Below are 22,907 nucleotides of genomic sequence, written 5' to 3'. Positions count from 1 at the left end.
AATACTTAGATATTAAAAACTGAAGGTTACGGACATGAAAATTGGTATTAGGAATCTCCTTTTAAAAAATAAAGAAACTCTCATTTTTTCTTAGGGGGAAATCAACTTTACAGGGGGGGGGGGGGGGGGGTGAAATAGGAGTTGAATTATTTTTATGATGATACTTATATCTCAAAAACTAAAGATGTTAATATGTTACAGGCATGAAAATTGGTATTTGGAATCTCCTTTAAAAAAAAATAACACGTATTCTTTTGTTTTCCGAAAATCGACTTAAGGTGGGCGGTTGAAAATAAGTAAAAAAGGAGTTGAATTATGTTTATGAGGATACTTATATCTCTAAAACTGAAGATGTTATAGACGTTTAAATTGGTATTTGGAATATTCTTTAAAAATTAAGAAACATGCAGCTTTTTTTTTTTTTTTTTTTTGTTGTTGCAAAAATCCACTGAAGGGGCTGAAAAGAATTGAAAAAGTAGGCAATTTTTTTAAATGAGTGACAGTATATCTACAGTATATGTCAAAAACTGAACATGTTACAGACGGGAAAACTTGTATTTGGAAAGTTCTTTAAAAATACAGGAACATGCTGTTTTTTGGAAAAGGCGTTTAACGGGGGTGAAAAGAAGTGAAAAAAGAGTTGAATTATTTTTATGAGGATACTTATATCTCAAAAACTGAAGATGTTAACGACTTGGAAATAGGTATTTGGAATCTTCGTTAAAAATAAACTTTCTTTTCCAACTTGAGAGAAGACTGTTTCTCACACGTACAGTTCTCGTCACATGGTCACCTTAGCCCCAAAAGGCAATACCAAAACCGTGGTTTACAAAGAGTTTCTGGGGAAAATGAAACTTATTTTTTTGGTGAGTTTTTATACTTTAGGGATTTTTAGATAATGTCTTACTACAGTACCAAGGAATGATTACTTTTATCAAATTACGAAATCCGCGCGAACGAAGCCGCGGGTAACTGCTAGTCTATATATATAAAATAATATGTCCTGCATGATTGACTGATTCATCATCAAAAAACTTTGATTTCCACCTATTCAATACTTTAAAAGCATTTATAAAATTAGGATCTCATCCTTATTTTATTGCTAAGTTATTAAAAACATAGGACATGTTTCGTTCAAATTTTGAACATCTTCAGCTATACACATTTTTAACAAGGTTAAAACCGGTAACATTATTCTGTGACTTACACTTATTGTTTACTGTTAACAAACTTAACCAAATAACTATTAAAATTATTTTGAATATAAAGCATTATATATTACATCATCTTATTAAAACAATATAACCATATGTAGTGTTTAAAACTTTAAAACCTTGTTCTAATATTTGAAATACAGTGTCACAAGTTAGCTATGTATAAATACATTTACAATCCGTTAAAGTTGTTGAATATCTTAAAATTATTTGTTGGAATCCACATTAAAATGTTTTGTTACTATTGGCGTGAGCTTTACCACATGTTGTACCTTATGGATATAAAAGCTTAGTGCACTCTCACTTAGTGCACGCCTAAACTCAGCTGTTATTTTATAATTGCTTTTAAAGTATTGAATATGTGGAAATCAAAGTTTTATTATTCTCCTTTAACAGACTTTTAATATGGAAAAATGAGGATAGTCTCCTGCAAAGATTCATCATCGCTGAGTCAAAAATACTGAACAGAAATAAATAAAATTTTGGGGATACATTTATATTACGGTATAGGTGCTCACTAAGAGAGGATTTTTGGATATTTCGTCACTAAGGGGGTGTTTAAGTTGCGGACATCAGAAAATTTAGAAAAAAATTCTGCTTGGGTATAGTTGCAGTTTCTAGGTTGGTGGACGTGTTTGTTTACATGTGTATAGTGTAATGGCTTCCAGGAGCATACATTTTTGGGAAGTGAAGTGATTTTCTGCACCAGAAAGATGGATCTTAGTAATTCTAAGCTATTTACGTTTTCATAAATTATTTTGTAGTGCTTCAGACATAGATTGAGCATATTTTTTGTCTCAGTATGTGTAAATAAATAGGATTTATGTCAAGGTGAAACACAGGAACATAAGTTCTTCATCTTGCCATGATTATTCATCTCCAGAATTCTTTTGTTATTTTATTTTATTTCATTTTACTATGTTACTGAGTTCCAGAAATTCCATGAAAAGTAAAATGTAATGTATAAGTAGCTTGTTTCATGACAAATAAATGTATTCAGATTACCTTTCCAATATATAATTGTGGATGTATTATTCGTTTGGCTTTCACTTTGTACACCCCTTATTCTACCTGAAATGATGGTTAGAGCTGTATGCAGTGTAAATTATTTATACTTGTGTGTGGTATAAGATAAATGCAGATATTCACATTCTATGTCCTGATTTGTGTGTGCTGGCATTTGGTTATTGGGAGGTATACTGTAGTTCCCTTATTTGTGTCACTTAAGCATACTGACAGCCATTGGGATATATAGTTCCCACATTTGTTTTTCACAGTTCCAGTGATTGGGAAAAAAAAAAAAAAAAAAAAAAAATTAGCCTCTCATTCCATCACTACAAAAACATGTTTAGTTCTCAGAAATTCATTTCTTAAATAATTTGGCCAGGAAAGGGTTTGACAGTTTAAAGACGTAAACATTGGTATTTGGAATCTCCTTTAAAAATAAAGAAAAAAGTGTTTTTTTTGGTTTACTGAAAATTCTCTTAAGTGGGGAGAAAAGAGGTGTAAATTGGGTTCAATCTGTTTTATGAGAATACTTAATAAATAAAAACTGAAGAAAATACAGGCATAAAAATTGGTATTTGGAATCTCCTTTAAAAATAAAGAAACACAATTTTTTTGTTTTTGGAAAATACACTTAACCAGGGGTGAAAAAGGGGTGAAATTTTAAAGTTTGTAAATCTACAGTTTATCTCAAGACTGAAGATGTTACAGCCATGAAGACTGGTATTTGGAATCTCCGTTAAAAATAAGGAAACGTGCATTTATGTTTTTGGAAAAACCACTTAAGGGGCTTAAGGGGGGAGGGGAGATGTGAAATAGATTGAATTATTTTTATGAGGATACTTATATCTAAAAGACTGAAGATGTTGCAGACATGAAAATCTGTATTTGCAATCTCTTTAAAAAATAAAGGAACACATATTTGTTTTGTGAAAATCTTTTTAAGGGGAGGTGAATGAGGGGTTCAGTCCTTTTTATGAGGACACTTATGTATCAAAAACTGAATATATTGCGAGCATGAAAATTGGTGTTTGTAATCTCCTTTAAAAATAAAGGTAAGGTAAGGGTGTGTTCTGCCCGAAGGCAGGTCCGTACCTCCACAGAGGTGTACTTGAGCCGGAGTTTACGTACGGTAGGGTGGCCAGTTCCTTTCCGCTCCTCCATTTCCTTACCCCCCACCAACAGCGCATGGCAACCCATCCACTTCTCGACCACGCCCAATGTTGCTTAACTTCGGAGATCTCACGGGATCCGGTGTTTCAACACGGCTACGGCTGTTGGCTTTAAAAAATAAAACTTCGGAGATCTCACGGGATCCGGTGTTTCAACACGGCTACGGCTGTTGGCTTTAAAAAATAAAAAACTTTTTTATTTTTATGAGGATACTTATATTAAAAACAATGAAGATGTTGCAGACATGAAAATTGGTATTTGCAGCCCCCTTTCAAAATAAAGAAATACATGTTTTTTTGTTTTCAGAAAATCCACTTAAGGGGTGGAAGGGAGTGAAAAAGTGTTTGAATCCTTTTTATAGGGATACTTATATCCCAAAAGCTGAAGATATTATGGGCATGAAAATTGTTATTTAGAAACTCCGTTGAAAATGAAGAAACACATATTTTTTGTTTCTGCAAAATCCACTTAAGTGGGGGTTGGAAATAAGTGAAGAAAGAGTTGAGTTATTTTTACGAGGATACTTATATATCAAAAACTGAAGATGTTACAGACGTGAAAATTGGTACTTGGAATTTCCTTTAAAACTAAAGAAACACACATTTTTGTCATTGGAAAGTAGACTACACTTAGGGGTGTGGGGAAGTGAAAAGAAGTGAAGAAGGAGTTCAATATTTTTTTATGAGGGTACTTATATCTCAAAAGCTGAAGATAATACAGGCGTGAAAATGGGGATTTGGATTCTCCTTTTTTTTCCCCTTTGATTTTGGAAAATCCACTTAGGGAAGGCAGAGGAGGTTGAAGAGAAGTGAAGTAGGAGTTGAATTGTTTTTATGATGATATTTAAATCTCAAAAACTGAAGAGATACATACATAAATATTGGTATTTTTTATCTCCTTTAAAAATGAAGAAAGAGGTGTTTTTTGTTCTAGAAAAATCCCCAAAACGGGGTGAAAAGTATTGAAAAAGTAGGTAAGTTTTAAAAATGAACATATCTTAAAAACTTAACGTGTTTCAGACGTGAAGAATGGTATTTGGAATCTCCTTTAAAAATAAACATGTATTTTGTTCCAAAAATCCACTTATTTGCTGGAGTGAAAAGAAGAGAAGAGTAAAAATTGGATTTTGGAATCTCCTTTAAAAATAGAGAAAAACAATTTTTTTTGTTTTTGGAAAATCCATTTAAGGGGTTAAAAGAAGTGAAAATGGGGTGAATTCTTAAAATGTGTGTGTCAAAAAACTTAAGATTTTGCAGACGTAAAAATTGGTATTTGGAAACTCCTTTAAAAATAAACACATATTTTTGTGTTTTCAGAAAATACACTTAAGGAGGGTGAAAAGGACTGAAAGAGATGTTCAGTCCTCTAATTGGGAAACTTATATGTCAAAAACTGAATATGTTACAGTGTAAAAAATTGGTATTTGGAATCTCCTTTAAAGTAAAGAAACACAAATTTTTTTGTTTTTGGAAAATCGACTTGAAAGGGGGGGGGGGGTGAAAATAAGTGAAGAATGAGTTGAATTAGTTTTATGAGGATACATATATCTCTAAAACTGAATATGTTACAGATATGAAAATTGGTATTTGGAATCTCCCTTAAAAATAAAGAACCACAAATTTGTTTGTTTTTGGAAAAGATAAAGTTGGAATTCAGTAGAACAAATTGGGGCAAATGCACATTTATATAAAGAGGAATTAGGGACTGGAATAATTGATCAAAGGAGATTTCCATCTTCTTTGAAATCAATTAAGAAAAGACAGGGTTCTACCTGATCAATCTATATGTATAAAATAGCTTGTCCTGACTGACTGACTGATTCATCATCGCCGAGCCAAAACTACTGGACATAAAGAAATGAAATTTTGGGCATAGATTCATATTAACATGTAGGTGCTCGCTAAGAGAGGATTTTTGGATATTCCTTTGCTAAGGGGATGAAAAGGGGGTTGAAACCTTAAAATGAGTGTATCTATATCTCAAAACTTTGAAAGTTTACAGATGTAAAAATTGGTATTTAGAATCTCCTTTAAAAATAAGGAAACACGTATTTTTTTGTTTCCAGAAAATCCCAATAGGAGGGGTGAAAACGGTGAAAAAGGGGTTGAATGCCTTTAATCAGAATACCGGTACTTATATCTCAGAAACTGAAGATATTACAGACCTGAAAATTGGTACTTTTGATCTCTTTTAAAAAGAAAGAAACACGTATTTTTTTTGTTTTTGGAAAATCCAATTAATGGGAGGGTGAAAAAGGGGGTGAATTTTTAAAAGCAGTGCATCTATATCTCGAAACTTTTAAAGTTTACAGATGTAAAAATTGGTATTTAGAATCTCCTTTAAAAATAAAGAAACACGTATTGTTTGTTTTCGGAAAATTCCAATGGGAAGTGTGGAAAAGGGTGAAAAATGGGTTTGATGCCTTTAATGAGGCTACTTATATTTCAGAACCTGAAGATGTTACAGACCTGAAAATTGGTATTTGGGATCTACTTTAAAAATAAAGAAGCAGGTATTTTTTCGTTTTTGCAAAGTCCAAATAATAGGGGGGGGGGGGTGAAAAGGGGGGTGAATTTTTAAAATGAGTGTGTCTACATCTTAAAACTTTAAAAGTTTACAGATGTAAAAACTGGTATTTAGAATCTTCTTTAAAAATAAAGAAACACGTATTTTTTTTTCTGTAAATCCCAATAGGAGGGGTGTAAAAGGGTTGATTGCCTTTAATGAGGATACATATATCTCAGAAACAGAAGATATTAAAGAACTGAAAATTTGTATATGGGATCTCCTTTAAAAATAAAGAAACACGTATTTTTTGTTTTTGGGTAATCCAATTAATGGCGGTTAAACAGGAGTGACAAATTGGGGTGAATTTTTCGAAAGACTATACCTACAGAATATCTGAGAAAGGTGAAATGTTACAGACGTAAAAAGTGGGTATTTGGAATTTCCTGTAAATGTAAAGTAACATAGGTGATTTGTTTTTGGAAACTCTCCTTAAAGGGAAATAAAAAGGGGTGAAATTTTAAAATGAGAATTTCTACAGTATATATCAAAATACTTAATATGATACAGAAGTGAAAAATGGTAATTTTTTATCCGTATTAAAAATATAGAAACGTGTATTCTTAGTTTTCGGAAATACCACTTGGGTGGAGTGGGGGGAGGGTGAAAGTGACTGAAAATGGTGTTGATTTCTTTTAATTAGGCTACTGATATCTCAAAAATGAAGATGTTACAGACGTGAAATTTGATATTTGGAATCTGCTTTAAAAGTAAAGAAACACGTATTTTCGGAAAATCCAATGAAGCGGGGGGGGGGGGGGTGAAAGAATTGAAAAATGAATTGACTTAATTGTATGAGAATACATACATCTGATAAAAATAAAGTTGTTACAGACGTGAAAATTAGTATTTGGATTTCCTTTAAAAAAAAAGAAAAACGCGGTTTGGGGGGGGGGGGGAGGAACCATCTTGCGGGGCGGGAGTGAAAAAGAGTTGAATTCCTTTCACGGGGACACATAAATTAAAACTGAAAAACTTAGAGTCGTGATAATTGGTATTTAGAAGATCCTTTAGTATTAAAGAAACAAGTAAATTTTTGCCGGAAAATTCACTTGGGGGGGGGGAGGGAGTGTGAAAGGAAGTGAAAAAAGTGAATTATTCGTACGAGGTTACTTATATCTCAAAACTGAGGGTAACAGACGTGAACATTTGTGTTTGGAATCTCCTTTAAAAAAAGGAAACATGCTTTCTTTTAATATTTTTTTTTTGGGGGGGGGGATAGTAAATAAACTTAACGGCGGTGGGGTGTAAAAGGCGGTGAGACCAATTGATTTTACTGTTCATAATGTACTTATAAGGAGCCTCCGTTGCTCAGGCGGCCTCTCACAGCTGGGTTCCGTGGTTGAAATCCCGGTCACTCCGTGTGACATTCGTGCTGGACAAAACGGAAGCGGGACAGGTTTTTCTCCGGATACTCCGGTTTTCCCTGTCATCATTCATTCCAGCAACACTGTCCAATATTTCATTTCATTTGTCATTCATCGACCATTGCCCCAGAGGAGTGCTTCGGCAGCCGGCACAATACGTATTGTCGCCGCTAGATGGGGCTTTATTCATTCAATTCCTGACCCTGTCGAATGACTGGGAACAGGCTGTAGATTTTCGATGTACTTATTCTGATCATAAACCGATCATTTTTTATCTTTCCTGCGTTCGATTTCAGCAGCCATCTTTTCCTTGGGAGAACGTTCTTAGATTACAGCAGAATCTCCTGGCAAATAAATAATAATTTAAGCACATTTGAAATAAACGATAGAAATGAGATTGACCGTCAAATTGTTCACCTCTATAATAAGGTCAATAATGCACGGAAGTATGTCATTCATATCGCCAGAAATCCCGCACACTTGCCTATGCGCGACATTGGTGCTGGTCACATTGTCAACAATGACAATGGCAGCAGATGTAATTTACCGCCATGTAGCGGTCTTGCATCTTGCTGTGGGGTCCAGAACATATAATAATAATAATAATAATAATAATAATAATAATAATAATTTTCTGGACCGTCATCAAATTGTGCGGACCGCGCTGGAAACGGATCCTGGCCTGGTAATGACCACAAACACAGTCCGGCCGCGGGTTCAGTACCGCCAAGGGACCCAAGACGACACCACGCCGTATCTCCTTCAGGATTTGATCCGTACTAAAATTGTTTATTTGAAAAATGGCAAAGATTTAGGGACCGCGTGGAATACCTGGACCTGTCCCGGGAATTTCGAAATCGATTGCTGGAAAGAAAGATTGAAAAATGTGAGGAACTTTGCCGTAATCTCTCAGAAAACGAGTCGATCGCGAATTTCGGAGGATTATTTATAAAACGTTAAGCATTCAATTATAAATTTCAGTATAATACCGTAGCGAAGCACGGGTATCTTGCTAGTACTGTATATTTGCTTAAGGCAAATTAAAAACTGTAGAACATGTTTCATCTACTTTGTAGACATCTTCAGCTACATATGTTTAGGCGTATTGCATAATTAATAAGGACACATTCCTGTTACTTTAATGTTAAAACACACATTAAAAATATTTAAACATTTTAAAACTTAATTATACTAAAAAGTATGGGTCATGGAAAAAAGTACGAAAGTACAAGATTCTCAATAAGACAATGGTTCTCTTTCAAACACAACAACAAGGATAGGATTCTAAAGAAGGACACTACTGAGCTCAATAGCTACAGTCGCTTAAGTGCGGCCAGTATCCAGCATTTGGGAGATAGTGGGTTCGAACCCCGCTGTCGGCAACACTGAAGATGGTTTCCCATTTTCACACCAGGCAAATGCTGGGGCTGTACTTTAATTAAGGCCACGGCCGCTTCCTTTCCACTCCTAGCCCTTTCCTGTGCCATCGTCGCCATAAGACCTATCTAAGTCGGTGCGACGTAAAGCAACTTGAAAAAAAAAAGGAGGGCACCAAGTAATCGTCCACCTAGTGTGTTGTAGCTAGATTTGCCATGACGATTTTATAAGAATTTTTTATATGGCATATGAACAGTGACAGTGACTTTTTAACATTAAGCTATTTTTGTTAGCAGGATATTTTAGTGAGAATTAGTTAATTATATTCCCTTTCCATCCATCCTTTTTCCACGTCACATTTTCTTAAAGTATAATTAAGTTTACATTTTTAAAATGTTTTTAATATGTGCATCTCCTGACTTCGTTGGACTGCACTCCAAGACTTTTGTTTTGGATTCATTTATTTTCGTCTTGTACCCCTTTTCCAAGACTGTGTCCATATCATTCAACAATTTCTCCAGATCCTCTGCTGACTCAGATAAAATAACAATATCATCGTCAAATCTCAGAGTGTTGATTTCCTCTCCAATATAAAAAGGTGCCCTGGAGAAGTGATGGGGAAGTTTGGAATAGCCTGATCCTAGGAAACAATGTGAATTTCTATAATTGATTTTTAACATGGTTCTTCATTGTTCTTCTCTTTTGTTTTTGGTTGAGATATATTTCAAGGTTCTGTTGTAACAGTTGCTGACTTCCTCATGTTTTCTTCAATGTTTGTTTATAAATCAACTCCCTTTGATACATGCCATGTGATATCTTTTTGTGATGGAATTAGGAGTACGTATTTTGAAAAAGTTAGTTACTAAAGCAAGTTTACAGAAACTGTTTTAGGAATGTTACTGCATTACAAACACTTTTGTTGTAGAAGGAAACCTCCAATGATATAACAGTTTCCTTTGCAACAAAACAGGAAGTGGTCCATGTCAGAAAAGACGTGAATAAGTGATTCATAAAAGTATAAAACGAAAAGCATTCTGGACCTTTATCATTGTCTCAGATTGGAGCAAATCAATTAAGTTGAAATTATGGCTTCATAATCTGCTACTTAACCTGATTTTAGCTAAGGTGATGAAAGCCCAAATAATGCTGAGGTATGTACAGGCTGACAACACATGTAAGACACGTCAAGGGTGATGTCAAATGAATTATTATGGCGTATTTCTAGAATGAAACTGAAAAGGAAACTGGAATTCTTAAGGTAAACTTGTCCTGCCCCTGCTTTGTTTAGCAACAGTTTCATATATATATATTTTTAATGCTATTTGTTTGGGGCATCGGCCCATGTGGATCTTTTGCACCTACTGGCACCATGTTGTATGAACCTGCGTGTAAATGGAATGGCAATAGTGTGGAATGTTGTGTGTGAGGAAAGGAAAATTAAGGACATTACAAACACCCAGTCCCCACGCCAGGGATATTAATCATTACAATTAAAAAACCCTGACTCGGCCGGGAATCAAACCCGGGGCCGCCGGGTGACAGGCGGATGCATTGCCCCGTACACCGCAGGGCCGGACAACAGTTTCGTATAAGGTGCAAGAGCAAACAAACATTGTCTCTCTGAGGTAGGGAGTAGCTTCTCCTCCCGGTCCACATAGCGAGTGACATTGGGGTACAGACTGTTTCATAAGTGATGGTACTACATGTAGACTACTGTATGTTACAGATTCAGTGTTGCAGATACAGATTAACAACACTCTTATCTTACAGAAGATGCTAGGGGTGGTGACCTTTTTCTAAACAAATCTCACAATGCTAAAACACATTCTGAAAAGCACGCTGGAGCTCTGCTGGAGACAGCCTTTCAGTCTCACGTGAAATGTTAAGTTTTATTTCTTCTAATGGTAGGGGCTTGATTGGTACACTTTATCTTCTAGATTTCTCCACAAGTAAATATCACACAGTGTAAGATTGGGACTTCGAGGTGTCCATAAACCTTGTCCTATCAACCTAGATTCAAACACTTCAGTTATTGCAGTTACAGAATTACCTGCTGTGTGAGGTCTTGCTGAATCTTGCAAAAACCAAGCATAATATCACTCCTCATTAGTTAGCTCCGCAAAACACACACTCAAAATTTGTACAATGTAGCTCTATAAATTCATGATCTCCGTGCAAAGTCCTCCTAGTACTAATGGCACGACAAGCACCATCCTTTTCATCGTAGGGCAGAAATTCAATTAAGAAAATTATGTGGTTTCTCAGAGCTCCAATTGCAGTTGTTATGCATGGTAACTCACCCACATAAATGGAACCTGGATTCATCAGAAAAATACAGAAGTTATGGGTCTGCTAAGCCATCAGTTCCATACTAAAAAACAAAGAAAAAAAAAGAAAAAAGGAAAAACCTTGTAAAACCGCACTTGGGAAGTGGATTTCTGCAGGAAATGAGCCAGAATAATACTGATTTCATCTACCTTTGCTTGTATTAGTGCTGTATGTCCATGTGTGTGTTTTTATCTTGCACTGAACCTGTGGATTCAAATTTCCTTACCATTCTTGAAAGTGGTTCAGCTTCAGGAAATGTTTTAATAAATTCTCTTTTAGTCCAACAGCAGGGAATACACTTTGCACAGAAAAACACACACCCTTCCTTTGTTGGCCGTCTAAACATCCTGAAGCAGGTAGCAAACTGAACCAAAGACAGAAAGGAGCTAGGAAACATTTGTCTGTCCTTAGTCAGCACTCAATCCACATATCGGCTGGTGGTTGCTGCATTGACTGGGAGGTCTTGCTTACTAAGAGGTCTCTACAGCCGCAGTGTTTTAATTTGAAAGCCTTATAGTTCACCTTGAATAGAATTTGCTGTGGTGCTTGACTAAATGATTCTTTTAGCTTCTGGGTTGAAAAAAAAAGTAATTAGGAAAGAGCATATGCTACAATAAAATCCATGGGCGTCATTCCTACTGCTGTTGCCCTGAGAAGTTCTAGTTTTGCTTATATTATGCCAGTTTAATAGGATATGAACCTATAGTTAAAATTCCTTTAGGTTAATCAAAGATAATTGGCTAAAAATGTGTGAAGCTTTGCCCATTTTGGTGTCATATTGCAATCTTAGATTCAGTACTCCACTGGTACATTGTTGCTTTCTAATGAATGCCTACTTTTATTATTTTTGTTTTGTTTGTTTACTTGGTTGTTATGACTAGACCTCAGAATTTTAAGCATGAAAAGTGAAGTTTCAGACACCAAAAACAGGTCAAAAGTGATTATATTTGACACTAATGTTTAAATTTTAGACATGAAAAGTGACATTTTTGGCACCTGAAATAGGTTGCAGATTTTATTTTTTATTTTTTAATAATTTACTTTACGTCATCCCAACACAGATAGGTCTTATGACAGCAGTGGGATAGGAACGGGCTATGGGTGGGAAGGAAGCATCCGTGGCCTTTATTAAGCCCCCAGCACTTGCACGGTGTAAAGATGGGTAACCACGGAAAACCATCTTTAGGGCTGCCGACAGTGGGGTTTGGAACCCTTATTTCCCGAATGCAAGCTGATAGCTATGTGACCCAAACCATGCAGCCATTTGCTTGGTCTCAGAATTATTAAATAAGGCACTGTGTTTTAGTTATGTAGAAAGAATTTTTACATTTATGAGTATGACTGTAAGCATCATGTTATTTATGTTCATAATTAGCAGCACAGTATATTACCAAGTTTTTTCCACGAAATTTTCTACAGTTGAATTATGTCTTTTATCTTAAAAATCATTTTGAAGGCTGAAATGGACTTTTCTATTGGCAGTGATGTAATAGAAGTAAACTTACATTTTGTTATGATATCCATGACACCAGGCGAGTTGGTCATGCAGTTAGGTTGCACAGCTGTGAGCTTGCATCTGGGAGATAATGGGTTCGAACCCCACTGTTGGCAGCTCTGAAGATGGTTTTCCATGGTTTCCCATTTTCACACCAGGCAAATGCTGGGGCTGTACCCTACTTAAGGCCATGGCCACTTCCTTCCCATTCCTAGGCCTTTCCTATCCCATCATCACCATAAGACCTATCTGTGTTGGTGTGACGAAAAAAAAAAGGAAAGGAAGTCCATGCCACTTCTTCTGGTATTTCTTCACCTTTTCCCTCTGAAACATTTACCACATGATCCATTATGGTATATCTGGGATTTTTTTTTTCTTAGTACACTTTTCCACTTGCATTTCATTTTTTTCCCATCTCCCATTGCAGCACTAATTTTTACTTCACCTTGCAACACTGACACCTGCTCTGTCGGCCTTCCTTTGCTTTCTAGCTTTGCTGTTTTTGAGGCTAAGAATGAAAAATTTGTCTCAATGTATACAAGATCTTGCTTCTATGTTGGATGTTTCAACAGTTCCTCCGATGATAAAAAACAAAAGTTGTACTGTTAGTAGGCAATGCTTTTACCATAGTAGCAGTGTTGTCCTGCAAGATATGGAGCTGCCTCTATTCTAGTGCCCCAGCAGCTCAGAATGGGAATAGGAATAGGAGTTCCTTGAAGTATCCAACACAGGATGGAGCTTTGCAGAAAGTATTCTGCATATCAGAGATCAGGGAATTGACGTGCAGAAATTTATTCCTTTTATGGTTTCAGATTTCCAGTGAATTGCATCGGCTAAACAGGTGATGTGTATCAGGCTAAGGTAGAATGTTTTCAGAAGATAAGAAACTGAGATCATAGAGAAGGTAGTGTCTGGGCAGAGAAGAACCTTACTCTCTTCAACACCACCAAGAAATAACAACTATGAGCCTTTGTTTACAGTGAAAGGAGTGGACTGGCCATTGACTTAATGGAGCTCTCTTGTTGCTTTTAAGATGTGAAGGGGAAGGTGTATTAACACAGAATTTACCAACTATTATATTTGCAGTATGCATGTGAGCATCTGTCGTCTCGTCGACACCTACCCAAATGTAGGAATTCCCTATGTCTTCCTTAGTAGCAGTAAGTGTATTTTGATATTTGATATCCAAATTTGTCTTCCTGAGAAGGGACACAGAATGGGTGGGTTTTTGGCAGTGCTTTCTCAGAAACTTAGAGAAGATCTAATTCTAATTTTCCAGTGTGTTCCATGGAGTATTAGTTGCAATCAATAATCTGTAAAATTCATTAGCTGTTGCCAAACTCACAGAAATACGAGTTGACAGCGTTTATTTTGGCAGTTTCTTTTCCTTATCCATTGCCATGTGTTCTCCACCATCTAATTGCTGCTTAATGTAAGATTTTCTCACTTTTGAGTTCTGAAAGAAGGGATGACTTTTGTTATTGAATGTATAGTAATAGATTTAATTTTACATCATATTGAGGTTTGCCATGAATGACTGTATAGCCTAACCACTTTAGTATTAAAAATAAGAACTTTTTATAACCCCCTAAGGTTTATAATTTTACATTTCTTATCAATTATCATAACAAAAAAAAAGTGTTTGATTATTACTGTTTGTTACACAGATTGCAAAGACTGATTTTCCTGTTATAAATGAGAACATTATAATTCACCAGCCAGGAATGAAATAAAAAAATCTTTTGATAACTTATCTTTCTGCATTGTTTTACTTCACATTGTTATGCAATGTAACTGACACAATACAGAATATGAGCACAGAGAGATGGAAACTAGAAGTGAAATTTGAAATTTGTATTCTTCCATTGTCACTGAAACATTCAAAATAGCTGTTAATTGAAACGTTAACCAGAAGCATATGAATTATTTGTGGTGAGCAGTGAATGGTTAGTCTTTCATTGTTCACTCAAATTTGCCGGTAGTCACTGCTCATTACTGACTGTCTCTGCATGAGATAGATTTTTAAAATGTATTATTTTTTAAAAATTACTTGTTTTTGGCAATTCTAGGCAAAAGAGGCATTAAAATAGGTATCAACTATCCTTTTAGGACATTTTAGGAACTAATTTCTCAGGATTCCTAAACATCTGAAACTATTTCCCACATCACCCAAAATAATGAAATATTTTAAAAATTATTATCACCGAGCTGAATAGCTGCAGTCACTTAAGTGCGGCCAGTGTCCATTATTTGGGAGATAGTGGGTTCGAACCCCACTGTCGGCAGCCCTGAAGATGGTTTTCCCTGGTTCCCCATTTTCACACCAGGCAAATGCTGGGGCTGTACCTTAATTAAGGCCATGGCCGCTTCCTTCCCACTCCTAGCCCTTTCCAGTCCATCGTCGCCATAAGACCTATGTGTGTTGGTGCGACGTAAAGCAACTAGTAAAAAAAGAAAAAAAGAAAAATCTGTCGTGTAATTATGGCTTAGGCCTACCGAGCTACTCTTCATGTTCATACATAGATAATAAATTGGAAATAATTCCAATGGTAATTTATTTCTGGTAAAGAATGAATTTATTTTTACAAACAATTTGCTTAATGATTTATAAAGGAGTAAACTTAATTATACTTCTGTTTTTATTTTGGCAGGAAAGAAAGTTGTTATTGTTCTTCTCTAGTGTTATTTTATCTAAACATTTTTGATTCATTCTCATAATGCTAAATAATTATAATTTTTTCTGAGGTGTGTCAGTTTATTTAAGAATCATGTAAGAGGCATGACAGAAATACAAAGTTTTATTACACACATCAAAAACGTTTTGCATATTGCTGGCCAAGGGTCGTAGTGGTCTCAAACCCATTATTAGTTCTTGCGTGTGTGTATATATGCTGTGTACAGTAGCTTGTTTCAATGAGGATAGCATGACATGGTTTTGCGACAAGCTGTTAGGGGCGTTGTATGCTTGAGCGCACTGGCAACCGGGTAAAGCCTGCATGTAGTGTGTTCAGTGTGTATCAGAATGCCGAATCAACAGTAACTGTGCATGATGACATTTGTATTGTGACACTGATGCAACGGGGATTGCAGCAGATTGATGTTGCTGCTATCGTTCACGTGAACCAAAGTGAAGTTTCCTGGATATGGAACAAGTACAGAGTAACCTGCTCTGTCACATACCGACGTCAGGCAGGTGGGCCAAGGCGAACGATACAACAAGAAGATCAGTATTTACGCTTAATGGCTTGGAGATACCTCTATAGTCGAGTTAGTCAACTGAGGCAAGATCTTCAAACAGCAACATGTACCAGTGTATTGATCCAGACTATCCATAATCATCTCTACGAGGTAGGGTTACACTCCAGAAGGCCCATTCAATTACCTTCGCTTACTCATTGTCACAGAAACATCAGACTGCAATGAGCAAAACAGCAGCAGCCAAGGACCAGGGAACAATGGGACCAAACATTGTTTACAGACGAGACCCGCATCTGTTTACAGTTCGACGATAGATCTATGCGAGTGTGGAGACGACCCGCCAATACATCAGAGATCGATACTAACAGGTAGGAGGTGGTGCAATGTTTTGGGGTGGCAACATGTATGGTTGCCGTACCCCTCTTGTGTACATCAGAGGGCGTATGACAGACATACCTTACAGGGATACTAACCTAACACCTGTAGTGAAAGGTATGCTGACAATTTAGACCCAATTTTCACATTCGTGAACAATAACGCTCGCCCGCACAGAGCTGGCATTGTCAATGTCTTTCTTCAGGAGAACAGTATTCACAGAATGGAGTGGTCTGCCTATTTTCCTGATCTTAACTCTATAGATCAGGCATGGGTACTGTTTAAAGGAACAATCTGGAACTGCCCTCAACCTCCACTGACTATTCCAGCCCTCATTGAGGCAGCGATTGAGTATTGAATGGTTTGGTGAAAAGCATGCCAAACTGCATTAACAAGTATATTGGGGCCCGTGAAGGTCGTATCATGTAGTGATCAACTCATGGCAAAATTTTGGAGTTAATATGAGTTTAGAATTATATTAATGTTTTTCTGTCAATATGCAGAAACACTTTCAGTTTCATTGTATGTTGTTACAGATAGCCAATAAACATCTTAATGTGTAGTTTTCCAACTATGATATTGATTTATAAGTAATTCCGTCCTCACTTTCATGCCAACTGTGCTCGATAGAAATATGCAAAACTTTTTCGATGCATGTAAATTGGAGACTACAGGTTTCAAGCATTTTGATTCTCAAGCAGAATCAAATCAGTTTAAAGACTTCCAATTACAAATTTTGTGTTGTGGTTAGTGCTACTTTTAAACAATTATTTTTGTATGAGTATGTATGTATACTGTCCTATTCCTGTGTGTTTTCACATTCTCAGCCACAGACTTGTGATAACTTTACATTGCTGTTTAAGCCCACTGAAGATCAAAAGAAAGTAATCTTGTTAACGGCACGAGTATGATAACCAAATGATAAATTTACTCATTTGGGACAAATATTTCAGATTCCCTATGGGAATCAAGATCTATATCATGATTTAGTCAGTCGTACTGTACTGAACACTAATGCTTATTGTGCTATATTTCACTTCAGAGATTTAGTAAGAAATAAAGAATTTTAATTTGTTGTAATTAATCAATTTTTTGTTTTGTTTTAGAGAGTTTTAGTTAATTTTAACAGAAGTAAAGCTTGGTGATATAGGTGGTCAATTAAAATAATTACACAAAAGTATCTCTTAAGGCTACCCTAACAAACAGTGATCACCTATACATCAGGAGAGTATGCTACAAAATGACTGGAATGTTATCAGTACAGATTGTCAGTTGTGGAGGCCTAATACTCCAGAGACCCACCAAGTGGAATAATCTATTGTAAGCAATTTTTTCCATTAGACACATTATAGTTTTGTAGACAAGTGACGAGGTGTAGATCTACGTATGCAGACAAGTTGACTGCCAAAATAATCTTGCACAGACTGAGCTTGGGCTGCTCATGGCTGAGAGTGTGACTAAACAAAAGAATGGTTCTGTGTTATTTGATTTGTACTGTATATCCTATCTCACTGCATTTTTTTTTCTGTTTCAATGTTTGGCAGAGCATTTAAAGGAGTTCATCCATCAGTTTGAAATGATACTTGAGGGAGAACAACATGTAGACCAAGCCAGAAGCATTGCGAGTTCCTGTGAACAAAGGGAGAGTAAAGTGAGGAGAGAACTTTCTAAAGCTTCTAGGAAGTCTAATGCTGAGGAAATTGCTCAATTAGAGACAAAGTTGGCTCAGGCAGAACGATCAAGAACTTTGGCACAATGTGATGGTTTGTAAAACACACAAATCTTAACATTTGTTTAATCTGGACTTTTTTTTTTAATGCTCTTTCAGTTAAGAAATGAAGATCCTTACTATGTATAACCTTCACTAAGTAAATTATTAAAACTAGTGTATGAATCATATTTGTTAAAATGCATGCTCTTGTGTCTTGTTATTCTTGGCTGTATTTTTTTATGATATTTACTTATAGTATGCAGTTTCCTTTGAAAGCATTTACATCTTTACTTTTTTTTTTTTTCTGTCTATTCCAACACAACTTTAATATTAATTTTAGTCTTAGTTTGGGATGTCTCTTCATTAGCTTCTCTACATTTGGACATTGTATGTAACCGAGCAAGTGGCTGCACGATTTAGGTCACATAGCTGTCAGCTTGCATTTGGGAGATAGTGGGTTCAAACCCCACTGTCAGCAGCCCTGGTTTTCCATGGTTTCCCAGTTTCACACCAGGCAAATGCTGGAGCTGTACCTTAATTAAGGCCATGATTGCTTCCTTCCCACTCCTATCCCATCTTTGCCATGAGACCTATTTGTGTTGGTGTGACGTAAGGCAGATTGTAAAATACAAAATAATTATATGTATGCCTACCCCTTAGTGCTGTTTCTTGATACAGTGTCGGGGATGAGGTGAGATGAAATAAAATGGTGGGTTATTTCTTTTTACCGTTATAAACTTGGGTATGATATTCATTAAAGATGTCGCCTGATATTTCATCATCTAACATTGGACTGCACATGACAGTTTTAACTTTTTGCTGGTGAAAGTTCATATTGTTGCTTAATCCAAATGCACCTATAAGCGGACAGGTGCGCAATCTTCTGGGCTAAATATCCATAAGCGAACTGGTCCGCATCTGTGATCCCATTAAAGGTGTTGGAAAAGCAGTGGAGGAAGAAGACTTACTCGATCAAGTATGGATTCTTCTTCTTCTTCTTCTTCTTCTTCGGGAAAACAGTGGAAAAATAACAGTGGCTGAGGACTTACTCAATCAAATATGGCTTTTTTCTTCTTATTTTGTGTTGTTGTTATTCTTCTTCTTCTTATTCCTCTTCTTTAGGAAAAGCAGTGGAGAAAGAAAGAAAGAAAGAAAGAAAGAAAGAAAAAGAATAGTGGCATGGACTTACTCAATCAAATATGTATTATTATTATTATTATTATTATTATTATTATTATTATTATTATTATTATTATTATTATTATTATCACCATCATACTAGAAAGTTGGTAGATTCCTATCAGTGCCAGTGAACATGGCGGTTGGGTGTATGTTGATTAAGAATGGAGACCTCATTATGTAACAAAACCTGATTTTATAGGAGAGTGGATAAAACTGTCTTATATGCTTGAAAATGGAAGAGATTATTATTTTAATTGTTGTTTAAAAGGGGCCTAACATCCAGGTCATTGGACCAAATGGGAGAGGAAATGCATTTACAAATTATGAATTAAATTTGATAGTAATGATATTGATATGTATATTTAAAAAAAAAAGATGTTTATTTTGCACTTACAAGGTATCTGTAGACAAATTGACGGTATGAGATCTCCATTCCTAAGTAGTGATGTTCTCTTTGGCTGCTTCCACCTTCTCTTGAAGACTTGAAGCATCACCACTGCTTCCGGTGAACTGCTCCACCATTAACGTAACTGCAATTTAAAGTTATGACGCTGTCACTTTCTAACAGAATTTTATACTTGTTTATAATCAAAGATGTGCAAATGACTCATCATCTAGACCAGAAGTGCTAACACTGGGCATTCCGTCCCACGGGCACCCAGTACTGTAAGTGCGTGGGCAGGCAGGGGATAAGTGTATGCTATTCAGCCACAGTGATGTCGTGGCTATGCCACAGGCCGTGAAGGTTGGGTGAAGTTCTCCCAGTCACACTCTATCACTGCGGCGATACCTGAGTTTGAAATGGAATTAGAAAATGAAAGAAAGAGGGCAGAAATCCACGTCATTTTCAATTTACATTGTAATAAATAAGTTATTTATGTTCATTACTGTTTATGTATTTTGACCAGAATACAATAAACAGTTAGGCCTACAACCTCAAATATTTCTGTAATGTACATAATGTATTACAATTTTTACAATAAAATGTTAAGAGGTACTTTAGAAACATTTCTAATATAATACGTAGTTAACATGGATAAGCTGTGACTTGTGGTTGTTTGGTTTTAAATTATCTGATAAACTCACCAACACTCCAATCAGATAGGTTATTTATTTGAAGGTATACTGTATATCTATCTGGTAGATATATTTACATTGTTGTTATACTTTAATCTTGGACTTACTTTAATGTTGGACTTGGGGCCGATGACCTTAGATGTTAGGCCGTTTTAAACAACAAGCATCATCATCATCATTATCATCATCATCATCATCATCATCAATCTTGGACAGTAAATATCTATGTCCTCACTCATGTAGAAATTCCCTCTTGCCATTTAGAGGCTAGCTATTATCATCGGATGCCTGTTAAATTTTAAATACTATTTTCAGAAATTCAGTGAACAGAGAAAGTCACACAACATTATAACACCGTGCAAAATCAAGCAGTAAACTTGTTGAATTATGTAATTGTATTACTTTTTGCTTCATGAATTACAGGAATTTTACTTTTTTTTAAAATGAGAGTACTGTCATGTCCATCCAAGGAATTGTAAATCGTAGCTTGAACACTTAAACCCTGTACTTTTGTAGATTGTAACAAAAAAAGTTATAACGTGTCGATTTTCTTTGAATGAATAAATGTAAGAAAATAAAACTGACTGTTTATATCGAGCACAGTATAAATCAATCCAGAATACCTTGGAAAGGTCAGTAATTATTATTATTATTATTATTATTATTATTATTATTATTATTGTTATTACTTTTTTGAGATTATAGCACTTTATTTTTAAATACTGCACCCCAATCAACTTATCGCTGAGTAATAGAGGGGAGCTTCGTAATCACAATTGAACGTCAATGCTCCCTCCCTTTCCTGCAAAGTGTGTCCGCTCTCTCGCTTCACTGTGACACAGGCTTGTTACGTAAGCTGCCCACATTTACGTCACGCCAGCCGGGCCGCACTGGGCTAGTCTTAACGCGCGCCCAGCTGAGCACCTCTGGTCTAGTCCGATACCATCTCCCTGGTGCACCTAATGTCATAATTTCAGCTCAGTCAATCACAGTTACATCAGCTGGGTTAGTCACTGGTTTGTCTAACTACTTTTATCATCTCAGTATATACATAGACAGTCAAGACATGTGATACAAGCACCTGCACAATCTCAACTAGTGTAATAGATGGCAAATGAAGGGTGGAATAACAGAGCCCTCTACCAAGCAACTGTGGAGTGACCATCACCGTTGCATTCATTAGCCTATAAATGAATATTGGTGTGGTTTTGATTGTTCATACCCAAGGATATACCTTTTAAGATGAAAATTTATTGCTTCATGTGGCTGGAAAGTACAAATGTGCAAAGAGCAAAGCTAAATGATACAATCTATATATATATAAAATAAGAGTTTTGTCTATACATTGCTCAGAATTTGAAAAGAATGGTATTTCTGTATCGGTCATGTCCATAGTAACAAGGAGATGCACTTTTTACTTTTCCGTAATTTCTGTCTGTCTGTCTGTTTATATGTAAACGCATCACAAGAAAATGGCTGAAGAGAATTTAATAAAAAATGGCAGGTGAGTCGGGGGGATGAGCCACTACAATTTAGGCTATAAATCATTTTACTCATGTTGAGTGAAATGGTAGTTTAGGGGAAGGCCTAATTCTCAAATATTTATATTATTAGTGGTCCTATCGATAAATACTACATAACTAAAGTGATGTAGAATTAAATTTCCGATCATTTATGTCGTACATTGTTACTGTACCAGCTTTTGTAACACAAATATTCATGAATTTGTGTTTTTGTTGCCAAGTCCATATCAACACCGAGCCACGAGAAAATGGGTTAACAGAATTTAATGGAAGTCGGTATATAGAGTCGGGGAGTAAGAAACTACAAAACTACAGTCTAAGTTATAAACAATTTTATTCGCCCTGTATGAAATTGTAGTTTAGGGGAAGGCGCTTAAAATTTAATTTTAAAATGCCTATGTTATTGGTCCTATCGAAAAGTACTACATAACAAAGGTTATAGAGAATACTATTTCCGACCATTTATGTTTTATTCAATTTTACCTTACCGACTATGATAAGAGTGGTATTTCAAAGTCGAAAGAAAACTAAATGTGAAGGCCTACAATACTGAAAGCGCAAAACGTTGATCAACAATAACAGTACATTGACCATTGTTTGTGGTGATGTTCTTTGTCTCTTATGCTGCCGCTCAACTCCGATAGATGGGATTACTGCTGCGTACCGAGTATAACAGCCTGACAATATTGGCGAGAAATAGCTGGGCAGTTAGAAAACTTTCTTATTTAGCATGCTATTCCTCTGGTTCGTACATTTTCTGATACCGTACTGCTGGTAAGTAACTCACTGGTTCATCGTAGTATTCCAGCTATTCGATCCATACTCTGACGCGCTGTTTTGAATGAGCAGTGTGCACTCCTAAGGCAGAGGCTCACTTAGTAGTAGTAGTAGTAGTAGTAGTAGTAGTAGTAGTAGTAGTAGTAGTAGTAGTAGTAGTAGTAGTATGACCTGGTCTAGAATTACAATTTAGGCATATTCCAAATTATAGCACCACAATTCACCAAATAACTCAAAATTCAACCCTGAAAAGAGCCGTTTCTTAAAAAAGAGCTTCTTCCTCTCCACTTTTATTCAATTCTACATTCATTTTATTCAAAATTAGTAGTGAAGAGGGGGTTTCTCCTCTGGCTTGGAGGAAAAAATTGCCTCCAAGTCAGATATTTTTCCGCCGCCAATGTAGTGAATTTAGATTTTCCGACTCATCGGGTACTCCTAGGAAACAGATTAGTAGAAAGGCATAGTTTTTGTTTTGCCCTGCGACTCTCTACTATTCAACAACCCCCCCCCCCCCCCACGAAAAAGACTAAGAGTGTTCAC

The 22,907-nt window shown here is 36.0% G+C and overlaps 1 protein-coding gene across 5 annotated transcripts in view; it reads left to right on the top strand.

Annotated features, from left to right (window-relative positions):
- The window catches only part of LOC136863029 (uncharacterized), a 158,143-nt gene that overhangs the window by 77,321 nt on the left and 57,915 nt on the right, over positions 1–22,907 (top strand). For all 5 annotated transcript variants that reach the window (XR_010859135.2, XR_010859136.2, XM_067139348.2 and 2 more), the window contains exon 3: positions 17,642–17,860. Coding sequence is in view for 3 of the 5 variants with exons in the window: in XM_067139348.2 (XP_066995449.1) it covers positions 17,642–17,860 (219 nt within the window). In the remaining 2 variants the exon portion in view is untranslated. The remainder of the gene's footprint in view (positions 1–17,641; positions 17,861–22,907) is intronic.

Source organism: Anabrus simplex, chromosome 2 (assembly GCF_040414725.1).
Source record: "Anabrus simplex isolate iqAnaSimp1 chromosome 2, ASM4041472v1, whole genome shotgun sequence".
Lineage (NCBI taxonomy): Eukaryota > Metazoa > Arthropoda > Insecta > Orthoptera > Tettigoniidae > Anabrus > Anabrus simplex.
The sequence above is the reverse complement of the archived record's forward strand: the minus strand, read 5'-3'. Positions and strand labels throughout refer to the sequence as shown.